General features: G+C 39.4%; 1 protein-coding gene across 5 annotated transcripts in view; it reads left to right on the top strand.

Annotated features, from left to right (window-relative positions):
- Window positions 1–18,181, top strand: part of ADAMTS12 (ADAM metallopeptidase with thrombospondin type 1 motif 12) — a 178,536-nt gene that overhangs the window by 136,582 nt on the left and 23,773 nt on the right. For all 5 annotated transcript variants that reach the window (XM_065655902.1, XM_065655901.1, XM_065655900.1 and 2 more), the window contains 3 exons: window positions 1,134–1,378; window positions 2,770–2,911; window positions 11,760–11,886. In XM_065655902.1, coding sequence (XP_065511974.1) covers window positions 1,134–1,378; window positions 2,770–2,911; window positions 11,760–11,886 — 514 coding nt within the window. The remainder of the gene's footprint in view (window positions 1–1,133; window positions 1,379–2,769; window positions 2,912–11,759; window positions 11,887–18,181) is intronic.

Genomic DNA, 18,181 nt, shown 5'->3' with positions numbered 1-18,181 from the left:
TTGAAGACTTTGGGGCATTTACTTAGGACAGTAGATTGTTGTACAGCATGTAAGTGCTTCTGGTAGGTGGAGAGCGTTGATATTGAAAATTACGTAGTTTGCCCAGTGTGGTTTATCTCACTCATGTGAGTGAGTAATCAAAGGTGATAAGCTTATTTCACAAGAAAGGTGAGTGGGATGTGAATCTCAGAATTTAATTCATGACCTTAGCAGTGGGTGATGAGAACTGAGGAACCACACATGTTCCAATCTTGAGGTAAACCAGCAGAAACTGCAGCTCAGGCTCCCAGGGCACGCACTTGCAGAGGTGTCATCCATCTGATTTCTAAAGCCCAGCCAGGAGCAATAGCAAGAAAGCTGTCTGAGTTTCTGTTCAAATTTCCATGTCAACTTCCTTTTACAGTTTTTTTTCAATAGCAAGAGCAGGTCCCTGTAAGGCGTGAAGCACAAAGCTGGGTGTCATATATTCCCTGTGATGCAAACAAAATTCTGTAATAGGTGCTCTGGGTTCATTCTTAACACACATACCAAAAATCTCTTTTTACAGATAACTTTATACATGAAGAGCTGTTGAACTTCCTTGTGAAAGTCAGTAGTTCATAAATATCTGTTTAGCTGACCATAGTAATTTGAGGCATTTGAATGAAATCCGGTTTTTGTAGCAAGGCTATCTATGGGAAATAGCTGGGGAGAAATTGAATTACTTAACAGAGGTAGATGGAATTTTGTACATACCTGTGCACTGGTGACTGATAAAAATTCCACTTGAAAACTGAAAAGACCTTTCCCACAACAGGCTGTTGACTGGCTAGGAATCCCTGTCATTTCCCATTGCAGTATGCCAGAACCCTCGGGTATGGTTATAGAGATGTTGATGTTCATCTGTGGAGTAGATCAGAAAAGCATTCACCTCCATATCACTTCTAAATGCCACAATACATATTTGTATTCCCCAGCTGATGCTGCAAAACCTAGTTTGGAAAGACACACTATTAACTAACTGAAATACAAGTTCTGTGATAGCACATTTGTATAAATTTTCAAGAAAAGCTGATATTTAATTTACCTGATACATAAGTGAAATGCAATAACATTTTTGTTGTTCACCTCTGTGAACCTTTCTTGCCTCTTAGGATACGTTGATATTGGGCTAATTCCAAAAGGTGCGAGGGGAATCAAAGTCATGGAAGTTGCAGAAGCAGGAAATTTCCTTGCTGTGCGAAGCAAAGACCCAGAAAAATATTACCTGAATGGAGGCTTTATCATCCAGTGGAATGGTGAATACAAAGTGGCAGGAACGATATTTCAGTATGACAGAACAGGGGATCTAGAAAATCTGACTGCTCCAGGACCCACCAATGAATCAATATGGATTCAGGTAAATACGGGATCACTAACAGAACCTGCTGGGTTTGGGTGGCAGCAGAATGTGCTCTGGCTCTGAAACTGAGGCTGGAAAAATACATATATTTATATATAAAATATTCTATTAGCATGTTGTCTTGTGAAAATCAGTTGAGCTATTTTGGGGAGAAATAAACTCCTTGTTTGAAAGGGTTATTCATCCTGCCTGAAAACAGATGTCCAGTGTCATACTCAGATGATTATTAAAGGCCGATCTGATCCCATGCTGCCTCTAGGTTAGAGATCCTTCCCCCTGCAGTGGGTCAGTCCTTTGCCAAAACTTCCTTGGGTCTTGTGCCAGCTTAGACCAACATGTGGCTGTGATTTGAACTAGACCCAGTTCAAAAACAATTATTTATCACAAAAAAGGAGCTGATGTGGAGGCTGTGAACAGTGAGAGCTAGGGATGGCTGACAGCAGTGACACTGCGCAAGAAAATACAGCATTAGATAGATGGATTAATAGCTTATGGTAAGTGAAATGGATCCATTTAGGATGGAGCAACTGAGGTTGCTCCCTTTTGTTTCTTTTATGTTGCTTTATAGATTCTAACTTAAATGTAATCTACTTCTGTTAGTTCTGCAAAGTTACTTTTAAATTATCCCTTTGTTCTCTGAATGTATCTTTTCTGTCTTGTTTGCCTCTGTATCCACCATGCAGTTAAAAGAAATATTAGGGGTGTGATGGGAGCCACTTCCATACTTTGAGTGTCTGGTGGGAAGGCACATCCAACGGGTCCTCATTGTTTACTGTCAGAAACAAGGTCAAGGAAACAATTAGGAAGAAGAGTAGTTCATTGCTGAAGTCTTTTATCCCTCGATGATATTTTTCTTTTTTGCCTCTCATCAGCAAACCAGTAAATTTCTTGAGTGGCTCTTCTCAATTGGAATTTTCCTTCTTAATCCAGAAACACTGAAAAATAATATTGAAAGACTATCTGAATAAAGTCTGTCATTTTCTGACCTACTGGTTGTTTTCTAACAGCTATTTCATATGGATAGGGAAATTATAATTTATAATGGTGATAGGTAATAGCTCATAATCAGCAGCACATTTGGCAGTGCCTTGGATGGACTTTCCATTATCTTTTCTTACAGTCAATAGGATACCAATTGTACTGACCCACTTACTCCCACCTGTGCTCACAAAAGTGCATGGCAAGCAACTGTGTCTTAAAAAGGTAGACATGCACTCCTGTCAGTGCACAAATGGAAGTTTTGTTGGTCTGCTTCTCTGAATTGGTAGTGGCCTGCAAAATGGGTTGCTTTAAACCTTGCTGGTTCTTCTGTTTTCACACTTTGAAAGCTTTAGGCCAGTAGACTATTAAAATTGTAAGAACTTAATTAAACTACACAATTTTTCCAGCTACTTTTTCAAGAAACTAACCCTGGAATCAAGTATGAATATACCGTACGTAAGGAAGAAGGTCATGAGAATGAGATTGGAGAGCCAGAATATTTTTGGCAGTATGGAGACTGGACAGCCTGCAGTGTTACCTGTGGAAGAGGTAATTACTCATGTCCTTTTTCTGTTACTGTTTCTCTTCATTACTGGCAAATCTCATCTTTTAAGTTATCCAGAGAGCACTCTCAAAGAGGTAATGTCCTTTAATCTACATTTCATAGGAAAGCAGATCACATGGTTATAATAAAGTATTTTGGCATTAAAATAAAATATTATTGAATAATTTAAAGCAAATAGATTTCTATAACACCTGCCCTGAAATTCTCAACCTCTGTGAACTGAAATGAAGAACTGTAGTTTTACTTCCCTCGTAATTTGTTGTCAATATTGTTCACAGTAGCCCTGCTTCCCAGCAAACTAATTTGCGACCTACTCCTGTTTCCCTATTGAGTCTTTCCAATATAATAACTACAAAAAAGATTCTTCATTTTTTTCCTGCCCTGATAAGCAACAATGCTTTCTGTGCATTGCTCAATAATTGCTGTATTTAAATCAGTCTTGAGAATTTATGTATCTTTGCCACTCTCAGTACAATGGCTTGGGGGTAGCTGCAGTTATGTTGTAGTTCGGCACATTATATCAAACCAGACAAGCAGAATGACAACCATGAAGGAGGATCTGACAACAGGCCTAGAAGTTTGCCTTTGGTAATGCACAGGAAATGCTGGCAGGAAAGCTTTCTTTAAAGTACTTAACACATCAATGAGATGAAGATAATGCTAGCTGTAGACCGATAATGATAAAAGGACTGAAGGTTTCTTTACAAAAGTAAAGGTTTTTAAGCCATTCTTTTTGAGAATAGTTTTTAAAATATGAGAAAAATATTGTGTGTGAAAGACCGTCTGCACTTACGGGGAAGAGATTGCAGCCTTCTGTATGAATTAGTCCTGGTTTGACTGGGCAGAAGAAGAGTCCTGGAAATATGATGGGAACCTTGTTCTTAGACCGTCTGTTTGAAAACTGTACAGAACAGTACAAGGTCACTCTTACAGCCACTGGACAAAACATGAAATAAGCCTTTTTTCTTTCTAATACTAGGTTTTGCGTTTGGGTTTTGGTTGGTTGGGTTTTTTTAATAATTATGGCTTTTTTAAACCACTTTTCAGAAAGAAAAGGACAAACAAATGCTGTAAAAACTTCACTTGGGAGTCCAGAAGCAGTGATCATTACAGGAGTAGTGATTTTTAAATCTTTCCTGTCAGGAAATAAAACTAAAATAATGCATTTTCAGTGATTTGAACAAGGGCATTGGTGTTAATTTTAGAAAGTTAAAAGAAATTTAGAAGAAGAGTGTAAATTACCCCACTCCAATAACATTCATATATTATAAAAAAATTATTTGGATATATATAATGGACATTATAGAGATGTGTGCTCATCCATCCATATATATGTATATATATGTTTGTGTGAATATCTGTCTGGGTTTTTCTTTTTTTTGAGAAGAGTCTCTCAGCACAAAACACCATGTGCATTCTGGTTAGCAGAAAAAAAAAAGGTACCCAAAACAAGTGTTTTGCTTAATTGCGTTCTGTATGTTATAGCTCTGTTACCTAGTTGTGATTAGTGTTCAGTGTAACAATTGGCATAACAAGGAAAGAGAAAAAAGCATTATTAGACTGTTTATTATGTTGTTTTGCTTTGTTTTGGTTTGTTTTTTTGACATCAGCTACAGTTTTCCCAGAACTGTTTCTTACTAAGTAAATTATAACCCTGTGTATTACCTTCTGGCTAAAGAACTGTGTGACTTGGCTTTGATTTCTAACTGCCACATAGCTTATTTAAATAGAGTAATGCAGGATATAGGGGTTTTTTTCAGTTTTTATTTAATAAGTGGCTTCCCCTGTTTAGTGCCGTAGGGCTTTTAGTAAATATTTCATGAGGTCACTGGCTCTTTCTTTGGATAAGTAGAAATTATATGTTTCAGGCAAGATTGTGGACTTGTTGACATGAGTTTGCAGGAGAACCAAAAGGTGCATCACAGTTCAAAAAAGCACAGAAAACTTCACAGTTCTCTGCATTCCTTCATGGACAGGAGAAAAGGAATGAACAGACCCTTTGCTCTTTTTCCTTTTAGATACATACATTTAAAGTAACTGAACAGGTCTAAAAGAGGATGTTACCTGCTAATATGTGATGCAGTCAGGGTTTTGCCGCTTACACCCTGTGCAGAAAAGAAGAGAAGACCTGGGCACAGAGCTTCAGTGCATTACTTGGACCAGTGGAGCTCTGCTTATCTGCAGTTTTCTCCAGATACTCCGTGCTTAATCTGGCTGTGCTCTGGGCTGTCTGAATGTGGACCAGACAAGCTGTTGTCATGTTAGCTTGGCACTGAGTCGAAGCCCTCCTAAGCACCACACTGGTGCTGCAATGCAGCAGGTTTATGCCCAGATGAGCAGAGCACAATCACATCAGAAAAACAAACAAACAAAACCCAAAACCAACAACAACAACAAAAAAACCCCACACCAAAACCTGGAGCTCAGCTGCATAAAAACCAGAGTGTAGTAGTAGGGATGGTTTATTTGGTAAATGTTAGGTCTCCATGATTGTGGAAATTTGGAAACTCTAGAGTCTTGCTACATTTAGCAGGGAATGGGCATAGTAGTAGTTGTTGACCTAGAACCAGAAAGTTACGCATGGTTACGCATTGTTGTGGTTTGATCCCCTTGAATTCAGTTCAGGGCCAGGAGGCAGAATTAAGGCAGAACTGAATGTTCCCAGTGTTGCTGAATTAAGCAACACCCTTCTCTGACTTCCACAGAACTTCCTTCTGGCTTTAAATGATGAGATTGATTTTATCTGAATGTACCCTCTGTTTAGATTCACAATATATTGCCATTGACAGTAACAGACCTGTTGTGCCAAATCCCAGGTATGTGAAGAGTTTTGAAAGGTTTCTAAGATAAAGTGCATTGAAGTAGGCAAGAAGATCATCTTCTGCTATCAGTATGCTGCATGATAAGTCTTACTGAAGGGAAGCCTACAATGGGAGTCAAGGAGATAAGAAAAATTGCATTTATTGAGACTAAATGTGGGAGTAAAATAACCTTTAAGGACTTCTGAGGTCATCATTTTGTAAATAATAACCAATTAGTTTTTCAGTGTAAAAGGAAGGGCCAGGAAAGGTAGACATTCGAACTCACTTTGACAGCCATAGCCAGTGGGAGAAATTGATCCTTAATTAGAGTTTTGTTCTCTTGGCAAACCTAGATCCATCTGAAGATTCAGCCTAGGGTCTCTCATCTTGACTGCTCAATGTGACAGCAGTAAATCCAAGGGCACTTTAGCCTTTTGTAACCACGGAGAGCAGACCAATGCAAATAAATGCTTTCTGGAGTCAAGAGGTTGAAGCTGAGTTAAGGAGTGAGAAAGGGAGCTACAGGCACAGGAGTGGGCTAATGCAGGAAAGCCTCATCTGTCCTAAGAGAAAAAATATGGTTTTAGCCCCATGATACAGCTCCTTATCAAAAGGAAATGTACCTGGAAAAATTCCCAATGATGAATAATATAGTGTCTTTGTAGACTGACGCTGTCCATTCTCAGAATTAACCCAGGGCAGCTTCCTAAAGATATTTTCCAAAAGATTCTTGGCCTCAAGGTAGCATCACGCTGTGCCCTGACCCATACCCTTCCCTAACTCCACTGCAACAGAAAGAGAAGATGCAAATGTGCTCGTGTTTTCCTTTATTTCCTTTATGTGCCCCTGTCTTTTGTAGTTTCAAAGAGTGGGTCTGGCCAGCCTACAATAACACCATTTAACAGGGAAAAAATACTGTCTTTAAACATCAGTGTTTTCTGCAGCAAACATACATAATACTGCATGCAGGGAAAAGGAGAACACCTTGCAATACCTGGTATCTATTTGCAGTGTAGAAAATAATGCAGGAATTACTTTGCAATCCATTTCCTGACAAAAGAATGCTGAAGGGGATAATATATGGTGAGAATCATAAGCTTTGCCCTGTCCTCACTGCAGTGCAGTTTGAATCTCTGGCTGCCATTTGCTTTATGCAGAAAGGAATTGCTTTGCAGTCACGATGTATGCACACTGGATGTCTTGCAAACTTCTGCACTCTCTGGCCAAGAGCCTGTCCCTCCAGAGCCTAGGGTTGCGACAGCATGTAAAAAGCCCTTAAGCTTTTTTGTAGGAATATTAATTTAAATGCCACATTGAGGTTTTTCTTCTAGACCAGCTATCCATTCTTTCTGTAAATAATGGTCAATTTGAAATTACAAGTGTAAATCCTTCATCTTTGTATAAAGGCTTTAATTGTGTTTCTTAAAACTAGCTTTGAGTGGCATTGAACACAACAAAAAGCAAAGCACAGCACAGCAGCAACTAAGGGAGAATATTAGGCAACTTCAGCAATTTACTTCCCCATAGATAACATCAGTAATTGGTAAATTTTCAAAGCTTTGCAAAAGGACTTAACTGTAAGATTTGTTTTGGGGGTTAATTGTTATGTGCCCTCTAAATCCTTCACAACTGTTATCAGGGCTGCTTTGCAAGATTACCTCCAGGTGTTCCTGAACTGAAATGTAGAACTAAACTTGTGGCATGGATTTTAAAAAACAGAGGTCATTGTATTTTCCTTTGCTGCTGTGAGTCTAAGTTTTATAACACCAAGAATGTAAAGGCTCAGTCTTGTATTCTGTATATAACTTGTGCATGCAATGAATACAATTTGTTCATTCAAATACCAAAGTGAACTCCTTGCAGAGTACCTGATGTGATGCATGACTGTGACAATTACACATTCAAACTAGTTTTGCAGTCAAATATGCTCTTTTGCATACGCATTTTGTATGTTTGCTTCTGGTCCTTCATTTCTGTTGTTATCAGCCTTAATTTGGCCCAAACTAAGGGCTATTCAGCCACCAGAATTCTAATTGCTGTTTCAAAAACCTTCCGCAGCCAAATGATTTTTAAATTGGCACCTCGTTTTGCAAGCTAAGTGAGAAATCAGAAGCTGAATGGGTCAACTTTCTATCTAGAAAGTCCTACATTGGGGGTGAAGCAGCAGAGGGAGGTAGAAGCAATCTCTGAGCAGATTTTGTGAAATCAACACTATTCTTTGATCTAAGTATTGTTGTTCTTGTTTGGGTTTTTTTTTTGTTTGGTTGGGTTTGGTTTTGGTTTTGGTTTTTGCTATGTTTTGTTGGTGGTGGTTTTGTGGGATTTTGTTTTGTTTTGTTTTTCCAGAAATATTTGTAGGGGTTTTTTTTTTCAGAGCTGAGATGGTAACTTCTGTGTAAAGAAACATGGTGTGGGAACAGCTGCTTCAGCTAACTTAATATTTTAGTTGCAAGTGAGTCTTACCACAAGGGAGACAATGAAGTGATGTTAGTGATACCTAAGGCACAAAGAGTGCTGAGGTGAGCAGAAAGGAATGGCATGTTACCCCTCCAGAGGAAAAAGCAAGATTATTGCAGTGGGATTATGACCACATAGACAATGTCCTGATGAATGCGGCCAACATCTTGGTGCATGCAAAACAGTTGTCAGTGTGGACCAGCTAGCACTGAGGTCAGAGAGAAGTAAGAGGTGAAGGGAGGAAAACAGCAATCTTTGCAGACCCCTATAGAAACAGTGTTTAGGTTTCCAATTTTGCTGAGTTTTTAAGTATATTTAGAATTTTTAATCTGTGACTTAAATAGAATATTATGCCTATAAGTTATGTAACTGTAAATGTTTCGTAGGGCAGGGTCAGTGTGAGGTAACTAGTTTTCTACTCTTACTGTGTTTTCTAGTTCAAATTGCTCAAGCTGAAAAAAACAACTGTATTCAACTGTATTTCATTATGTCATATGTATAGCTGCATATAGATACGTGAATAGATATATGCATATAGGATTCCTTCCAAATTTGGAACTGAACTGTACATAGTCATGATGAAAAAACTGTGCATTTATGGCTTCTTTAAATATATACATCCATCACAGAACTTTCCAGATTTTCTAACTACAGGAGGAGTTCATATAATATCCATAATAAAAATTGTTTGTGTGAATGTTAGTTTATTGATGCCAGTGATCAGCAAATGTTTTATGAGAAGATACAGCCTCAAACTAAAACTTTTGCAAAGGTTTATGGTGGTTTTAAAGTGAATTGAGGCAGCTGAAATGACACTAAAAATTATCAAAGCAAAAGGGTTCTATTATTTTCATTTGTAACAGCAACATATCATGATTTTGAAAGAGACAGAAATGTATTTCTGTGATCTGCTTTGTTTGCAACTAGCAGGAAGGTTGCTAACTATCACAGTTACATCTTTCATAGCGTAGAACAGAGCACGGCTTCCTGCGAGTCCTGCACTAAAACAAAAAGCCATTCTGCTGCCTGAAGTCCCCAAGGGACAGGAGAGCCACATCCACCACGCTACAGAGTCATGCAGCTCCTTCCACATCATGTACCCTGGAGCCTGAATGCCTCAGGAAAGAGTATTAGTGGGAGCACAGGGCTGCAGTCCCACAATCCTCCCTGCTAAGAGAACTAATCCTTGTTCTAGAAAATCAACCTTCATGTATGACTGGAGGAGACTTAGTTATCAAATCCTGTGGTCTTGTTGGTAATTGTCTTATTTATCTCAGTCACAAGTCTGAAAAGCACTCTGAAGGCTATAGCATTTCCTCATAGTGTCACAGATCCGGTGTCTTAAGGTGCTGTAAGAATGAGATAGAGGTTGGCATCTGCTTCTATGGAATGACCCAAATATGCATAGAAAGTTTTTAATTTCCTTATGTTTTAAAGGCCATTTTCAGTAATATCTGATTGCAGCCTTCCCCTTCACACATGAAGTCCATGCTCAGTTCTCCCGCCAAAATTACCTCTGTTGCTAGCTTTGGATTTCCTAGTATTAGAGTTGGCATTTTTTAAAAAATATATTTTTATAAGTAGATTGTTAAATTTTTGAGAGGGAAAAAAGGGAATGCTGTGAAATTACTTAAAGTGAGGTAGCCATGATGTTAGCATGGGAAATTAGGAAATATGTTTTAATTGCCATATAAGAGGTCATTCCTGCATAGAGGAACGTAAGTATATGTTGTATAGAGGGATAGTTTCGTATTTTGCAAGTATTATTATCCATGGATTACTGTTTTTATTTTCCAGATAGTTTCCCACACTGGTTATTAGGAGGTCTGAGGTCAAGGAAAAGCTTGATTCCTAAACATGCAGCAAAATAGCCCAATGCTTAGCCCTGACACCATAGTAACTGTGCTATTAGGCACTTTGCTTCCCAGGAGAAGGCTAAAAGTCACAGAGATACAGTGTACTGCCATCTGCGTATTGATTGCTGTGAATTAATAGCACAGCTAATTTAACAAGAGTTAATAAGCAAGGTTTCTTCAGTATTTATTGGTCCTCAGGATTTGTTTGGGTGTAATGCTACTATTCTAATCCCTGTTATCAGTCTGGCTACAAACTTTCAAATGGTAATATTGCAATAATTTTTTTATACTGGGTTTACAGCACAGGATCTACCTCAAATTATTGCAAAACTCTATGGAAGGCAGGCCCCTGGAACCTGGCTTTCTTTAGATTAACACTAAGGTAATGCAGTATTTTGGTTTACGTTCCTTTCTGTAAATGAGTGAGATTTTTTGTAGGTGGAACTGTTAGGAAATAACCCAATTTGTATGCATGGGATGTCTCTATCTCTTGTCATTACTGTGCTTTGCCTTGTTTGATAAGTGCTGTGTATTATTTAGAAACCAGAAGATTTTCTCCTCATATTATGGCATCATCATTTTCGGTCAAGATTTGTATCAAAACTTCTTAAAAGTGGATTTCAGCATTAAGAATCACAGGGTTATAGTTCTGCTTGATACACTCCGGTTTGTATTGTGCTTAAACAGCCTTCCCAGAAGTACAAAGGAAAGATCAGCAAAAATACCTTTGCTGTGAATAGCCTTATGCTGCTGTGTTGCCTCTTATCTGTGAGTAAACCAAGAAGCGTTCACAGCCCTTTAAACCTGTTTGAGGGCCCCCAGGAGCCATTTCTGAGGTTGAAAACAGAACTGAGATTAAGGATAGTGCTTTTTAATATGTTGCTTGATCTATCTAATCCAAAACAGCTCTGCATAACACCTTTGCAGCTTGATTAAAAGGTGCTGAGCCAGCAGTGTGCCCAGGTGGCCAAGAAGGCCAGTAGCATCCTGGCTTGTATCAGGAATAGTGTGGCCAGCAGGACCGAACATCTCCCTGTACTTGGGACTGGTGAGGCCGCACCTGGAATCCTGTGTTCAGTTTTGGGCCCCTCACTACAGGAAAGACATTGAGGTGCTGGAGAGAGTTCAGAGGAGGGCAACGAAGCTGTTGAGGGGTCTGGAGCACAAGTCTGATGAGAAGCGGCAGAGGGAACTGAAGCTGTTTAGTCTGGAGAAAAGGAGGCTGAGGGGAGACCTTATCGCTGTCTACAACTACCTGAAAGGAGGTTGTAGCATGGAGGGTGTTGATCTCTTCTCCCAAGGAACAAGTGATAGGATGAGAAGAAACAGCCTCATGTTGCACCAGGGAAGGTTTAAATTGAATATTAGGAAAAATTTATTCATGGAAAGGGTTGTCAGGCGTTGGAACAGGCTGCCCAGGGAAATGGTGGAGTCACCATCCCTGGAGGTGTTTAAAAGATGTGTAGGTGTATTTCTTAGGGATATGGTTTAGTGCCAGTGTTAGGTTAATAGTTGGACTCTATGACCTTGAGGGTTTCTTCCAGCCAAAAGAATTCTATGATTTCATTCAGATGTTCAGCAGAACTGACTTTCACAGCTGTTACTGTATTTTGGGACGTGGAGTACGACCAGTTTGTATTCCCCATGCGAGAGGATTTCTGCAGCTCATCCCCAGACGATAGGGATTACTCTTCCTTTTCTTTGTCTTTCTCTCTCAGGGGTGCGGCACCAGATTGCCCACTGCATGCGGAAGGGGAGAGGAGTGATCAAAAACTCCTTCTGTGACCCAGCAACGCAGCCAAAAGTGCGACAAAAGAAATGCTACGAAAAGGACTGTCCACCCAGGTAATGGGGACTGGTAGGGCTCTGGTAATGTTAAATAGCAGCCTTTTTCAGAGGAGAATGTTGTTTCTAATAACAGATTAGTGTTATCTATGGCCTGCCACAGTGAGAGCTCCCAAGCATTTCAGAGCAAGGTGGCAGAAGCCCGTAGCGGGCAAATTAGAAATAAGCTGCGCTAAGGGGTTTCCAGTGCAAGTTACTGAGCGGTCTGTGCTGGGAATGGCAGAGATTGCTCTCTCATCCGTATAGATACTCTTTTAGTTCATTTTAGGTGCAGATGTGCCTGAAAACTGAAAATTCTTATTTATTTTGAAAATCCTATTTCTGTCTTAGCTTGAATGATAATGTATTACTATGTGTTCCAAAACCTAACTTGCAGAGAGGTTTTTTAAGCCTTTTGATGCTGTTTCTCAGTATTTTTTGTACTATTTTGTCCTTTTCATGAGGGAGGATGAGTGTAAATGCCCATCTCTATAATTCTAATTATTATAGCTTCTTTATGACACTTATTTGGCAGATATTTATCATGTCCCTTCTTATTTTTCCTTTTCAGTGAAGTGCAGCTTTCTTCATTCTGTGATCACATGGGAATATTGTTTTCCATTCCCATAATGTTATTTTAGTTCCTCTTCATCTCTGTTTTCTCTGTTGTACAATTTTAGGGAGGACTGCAGGGTTGTACAATTTTAAGGAAGACTAACCACATTCCAGGTGACAGCAGAACTGTGGGCTTATAAAATAGGCACAGATTTGCTGGAAGGGATCAGTATTGGGTTTAGTTTCATGCTTCAGGTACTGCAACATCTTGCTTTTGTCTTTCATTGTCTTCAGAAATTGTTTATCATGCTGTTTGCAATGGTATAGCAGTCTTTCCCTCATAATTCCAGTTAAATTAGAATCAAATCAAAGTCATTACAATGATTCCCTTGAAATGTATTGTGTTACATTTGCCAGCAGTGAATTTCATGAAGCTTTAATGTAAAGAATTCTGCATGGCTGTTGGTTTTATTAGTTGTTTCCAAGTATCTTCACAATAGTATATGATGCCTCCTCTGGGAACAACATCTTTGCACTTGCAGCCTCTATAAATGACTTTTAAAAGCATAAACTGCCAGCATTCTATAATTCTGTGTAGATTGCTAGGAAATCAATTGACAGATTAAACTCTTTAATTAGTTGACTAGTTAAGAGCTGAGGCTACCCACATGCATGGTGACGTTTTTTATTTATAGCGTGTATAAACAATGCCATTTATTACAAAGTTCCAAATGAGCTCAATTTATCCCATTTGAAAATGAGGGAGCGGAATTTGTGCCTTGTTGGGCAGATTTTAGAATTATGTGACATGTGAACCGAGCTCTTCTGCAGGCCATGCAGAAACACTCTAATAGGCTGCCAACCTGACTGATGTTTCTCAGGCTCATTCTGCACTGTAGAGGAAAGGACAAGTTATCCTTCTGAGGAGAGCAAAATACTGACAAAATGCAGTGCAGGAAACCCATATGTATTTAGTCCTAGAGTCACGACAAACATTTATTTTTCTCTTACTAAGAGTGACTGTGGTAGTTTGACCAAGGATCTAAGTCCCTGTTCTGGCTCCCAGCAGGGCCTACATGCCTAAGGAAAAGACAAGGCAGGCATAAGTTATATCTCTAATGCTCTTCCAGCTTCTAATTGTTCTTAATTCAAGGCGTTTCCAGAGGCATTTATGGCTTGTCTAATCAGTGTCCTCCAATGGACCTCTCTTCCAAGCACTTGTCCAGCCTCCATCCACAACCTCTATCACATACAACTTCCTCTGCAAGAAGTTCCACAGCTTAAATGCCTCCTGTGTGAAACACCACCTCATTTTAATTATTTTCAACTGGCTCTCACTAGCTTTTGTTGGTGACCCCAAGTCCTTCTGTTGGAAGAGACGGCAGTGAAGAAAGGATTCCTATCCACCCTTCCCAAGCCCTTCATTTTGTAGATATGGTCTCTCTTCCAGGCTGTAGTCCCAGCATGGAGTTTAGTTGGTATTTAGTTTCCATGGCATATGTGTCACCTCTAGTCCAGACAGATAGCTACACATCTCCATCTGAGAAGCAAGAAGGTACTTAAAGCCCATGGATAGTGCAGTTTGGTGTTTTGTTGGTTCTAAAGAAAATCTGAATGCTACAGAAAGGTGTGACCGTCCCGTATGGTATGATGCAGCGTAACTGAGAGCTCATGTGAAGCTGCTGAAGAACAAGTGTTCTGTAGAGAGGCGGCTAAATTCTGTGCTAGAGTTGAGGACAGTGACATTAAACATAGCACTGATGGGGACCTTTGGTTAGTGCTGTAGCCATGGGACTGAAACTGTTAGATGATCTCGCACTTCCTAACAGTGAACCAGTTTCTTTATAGGAATATCCTGTTGAAACTGAGAAGGAAAATATCTTGCATAACTCTCCCTCCCGTGATCTTCTAAATCCCGCTGATGGAAAACATGCTACCATGAAACTAGCAACTAGACGCTAAACCAGAATTAGATAATTTAACAGTAGCTACAGGCAAAGAATAACATTACTAACAAACCAGATCTTATCTCATTAATCCATTTCAGGAAGTTAATCATAAACTGTTAAAATGACAAGCTTCTTAGAAGTCCAAGTCTTAACATTCTTGTTTGTTAGCTGATTTGGTCTACCTTTATTTTTCCCACATCTTCTACTAGAAGAATCTGGAGCAAAACAAATAAAATATTTAAAATGTCACAGTACATCTATGCCACATGTTGACTCAGAACAAAGTAAAGATGGCTGAACAGTTGAGAGTTAAAATGTCATACAAACAATCTTATAAAACTTAAGTGATAATGATAAAAGTGTTAATGATAAAAATCAGTAGATACTAGTTGAAGAACAAGAGTGAGATTTTAGCTAGTTATAATGTTGTAGATAAAAGTTTTGCTCTCTTCTCTGTTGCCCAGAGCCTTTTTAACTTGACTACCCTCTTAAACAGAGTAATCATAGATTATTTTACAAGCACTTGGGATCTCCTACTTTTTCTCTGCTGTGACTGTATTGTCCTGCTTCCAAACTGCTTAGTAAACTCCAACAGCATAATAACAGGAAATCTTGTTTCTATTATAATACACAGTGAAAATCAGTGCCTTGTTGGTATCTGCTGTGCCTGATGCTACAGAAATACACAGTGAAAGAAGACAAGTCTCTTTTTAGGTGTGACACATATGGTGGGAGGGAGGGAACATTCAGCCCTATAGGCATTAATATAGCAAACTTTGATTCCAGAATCCCATGCTACTACTTTTTCAACAGGATCCACACCTCATTCAACACACATCATCTGAGTATAGATGAGGATTGTATAATGAACAAGGCTGTTGGGCCCTGCCTTTATTGTTACAGACCTCGGAAACTCAGTGTGGTAGGAAAAGGAGATAGGTCTCATTTAAGGCAGCTGAATGCCACCTGAGGGAATGAGATTTTCTCCCTACCTCTCTCCCAGGCCAGATTGCAGAAGAGCTGAGCACTCACAGCAGCAGCTGAAAACCAAGTGAGGTTATACGTTCACCACACAGACTGCTCTCTATTTTGACAACCTTAGGAAAATTAGCACTCGACGAATTAATTACCCAAAGCATGTCTTTTGTTTGCTTGTTCATCAGCACAATCTTTCCATGCCATGCCTGCCTCTGGAGATAAGACAGTCCTGTCACTTCACAGAGCCCAGATGATGCATGAATATGTAAGAACCACTCAGTTGCTATAGTGGGAAATGCCATCAGAAACCAGAGGTAGGAACAAGTACTGGATGGCAACTTCCATCAGCCTTCAGTTTCCACCAACTCATCCCAGTCTCTCACCACAATCAGCACAGCTACCTACTAGTTTTCTTCCCCATGTCCTTTTCTTTGCCAAGCATCTCTCTATATGTGTGGTGTAAACAAAGCTTTGCGTATCACTTATCCAACGCTAAGTCTGTCTGGCAGTGCCCTCCACTCTTCAGCTTACAGCTGAGAGGTCCAACAGCTTGGTCATTTCAACTTAGAAGCCACATGTTTGGATCTCAAATTGCTGTGTCAATTTTGGGTGTGTGCTCAGCAGTCACTTCCAGTTTTGGTTATGCCTCTGCAGTGTCAGGAGACAGCAGAAGCTTCAAGATAAATAGTGTTTGGCAAAGCAGTCACGTGGATGCTGCTACCCTCTGTGTGGCCCACAACCTGCTTTGGGGCATCCTGTACCTGAAAAGATAAATGGATGGTAGATGTCCTGTTGTCCTTGCTTTGCCTTTCTTCACACAGTTCTTGCCACAGTTCAGAAGTCCTCAGTGGGGACCATGAAGAGACACGAGTGCATGTGCTTCCATGTTAAGTTTCTCATGCTTGTGTGTTTAAGGCACGTGCATGTACCCTAGAATGCAAACATGCACCATAATAAACTATAGTTACTGATAACAATAAACGTGTGGTCAAAGCAAGTTTTTTGACGTGTGTGTGGTAAACAAGATGCCGCGCAATTAACTGCTTCACTCACCAGTACCATCTGGTCCCTGCACTGAATGAGGAAGAACTCTATAGAAAAAGTTACGCGACTAAATGTAGTTTTAAGATTGACCATAAAGTTGCAATAGGATAAAATCTTAATTCTGGGATTTCCGAACTTTGGATCACCTTTCTTTCTTCCATGACTTTATAAAAATGTTTTGCATGCAGTAATGAATCATGCACCATTACTGCTGATCAAGATAGGTTCTGTAGCAAGCTCTGGTAATTTATTGCTAGGATTTCGATATTTAAACCTGCAAATTACTGAACCCTCACTCAGAGCCATTTGAAAACAGTGAGGGAGCGGGTGTCAGATTAGCGTGTCTGTAGCTTGGAATACACAATCTGGTTCCATTAAAGTTAATAGGGCAATTCACATACTTTGAATTGCATTTGTGCCGAAGTGTCAGCAATTTACAAAATACTAGAGATTATAAAATTGGAAAGAAGATGCAATGGATGAAAACAACCCTGAAAGTGCTGGATTCACGTTGCGATAATATATTTTTCTCTTTTTTATTGCTGTGTTCTGCTGAGGTGCATGCGCTTTTTCTCTTTAACCACTTGTTAGTTTTCCATTGCTGTTTACAGAAGCCTGGAATAGCAATAAACAATACAAAGAAAGGCAGGAGAAGAAGAAAAATATTTTTTTCTTTCATGACACCAGTGTCCAGAGGCCCCACACAAGGTCGTGGTGGCAATGGGCTGCATTCGAGAGCATATAGCAAAACAGTCAGTGCCCCAAAGGGCTTATAGAGTAATTTAAAAGGAAATGAAGTATGTATACATAACTAAAAAAAAGGAAGATAGGTGTAGTTACTCCAGAGAAGACCAGATGGTTGCACAAATGAGCTGTGTGCATAGCTTGATTGCTCTGAGTCTTTTTTTTTTCAAATTATTAGTAACGGATATAAGTGCCTTCCACATCAGTGACAGCTCATTTGCAGTTGAAGAATAGATTAATCAGGAAACAGAGAAGAAACATGGAAACTACAGAGGAAAGATGAAAAGGATTGTAAGCAAACCGAAGAAGCTAGAAATGCAGTAAGATGGTAGACAAAAGGAGGAGTAAAAACTGTCATAAATCAGGACATTGATCTTGTATTGTATTTAACATTGTATTTAACATCTTGTATTGTATTTAACATTTAACATTGATCTTGTATTGCATTTATTGTATTTAATTGTATTAGATTGTATTTAACAGAATGAGATTATTTTGCTGTAAGTTCATTAGTCTTAAAAGGAAAAAAATACAATGGAATTGTAGTTGTAAGCCAAAACCAAATTTTTCCACCTTTCTGTATAGAAAGGTGTTTTCTAAATATATCCTTGTTTTGTTTCCAGTGTAAGGCTTTGCCGTGACCTGCTTTAAAACCCAGGAACAAGTAATATTGTAGAGGAGCTTTTGTGGCATAGAGTTCACAGCTGGGCCTGATTTCTTATACAGCAGTTTGGAGCTATATTCTTGCCGAGGTTACTCTAAACTGGACCTAAAAACACACGTGGTTTGCTGGGTTTTTTAAGTATAAAGAGAAATCTTTAGGCAAGTGGCAGAATTCACAGTTGATGCCAATGCTTCTCAAGTAGAAAACTGGAAGTATTTGCCCTCCTTTCTTATCCTATATGGCAGGTATGCAGATATTTGACCCACTCTGGGTCAGCATGAGAAGAAAGAGGTAGATGAAGCTGAGGAAAGACTAAGTTAAACCAAATATTAAGAGTGCCTTGCTCTTTCCCCTTCTGGAAGTGACACAGGGCCAGTTTGAG

Source organism: Caloenas nicobarica, chromosome Z (assembly GCF_036013445.1).
Source record: "Caloenas nicobarica isolate bCalNic1 chromosome Z, bCalNic1.hap1, whole genome shotgun sequence".
NCBI lineage: Eukaryota > Metazoa > Chordata > Aves > Columbiformes > Columbidae > Caloenas > Caloenas nicobarica.
The sequence above is the reverse complement of the archived record's forward strand: the minus strand, read 5'-3'. Positions and strand labels throughout refer to the sequence as shown.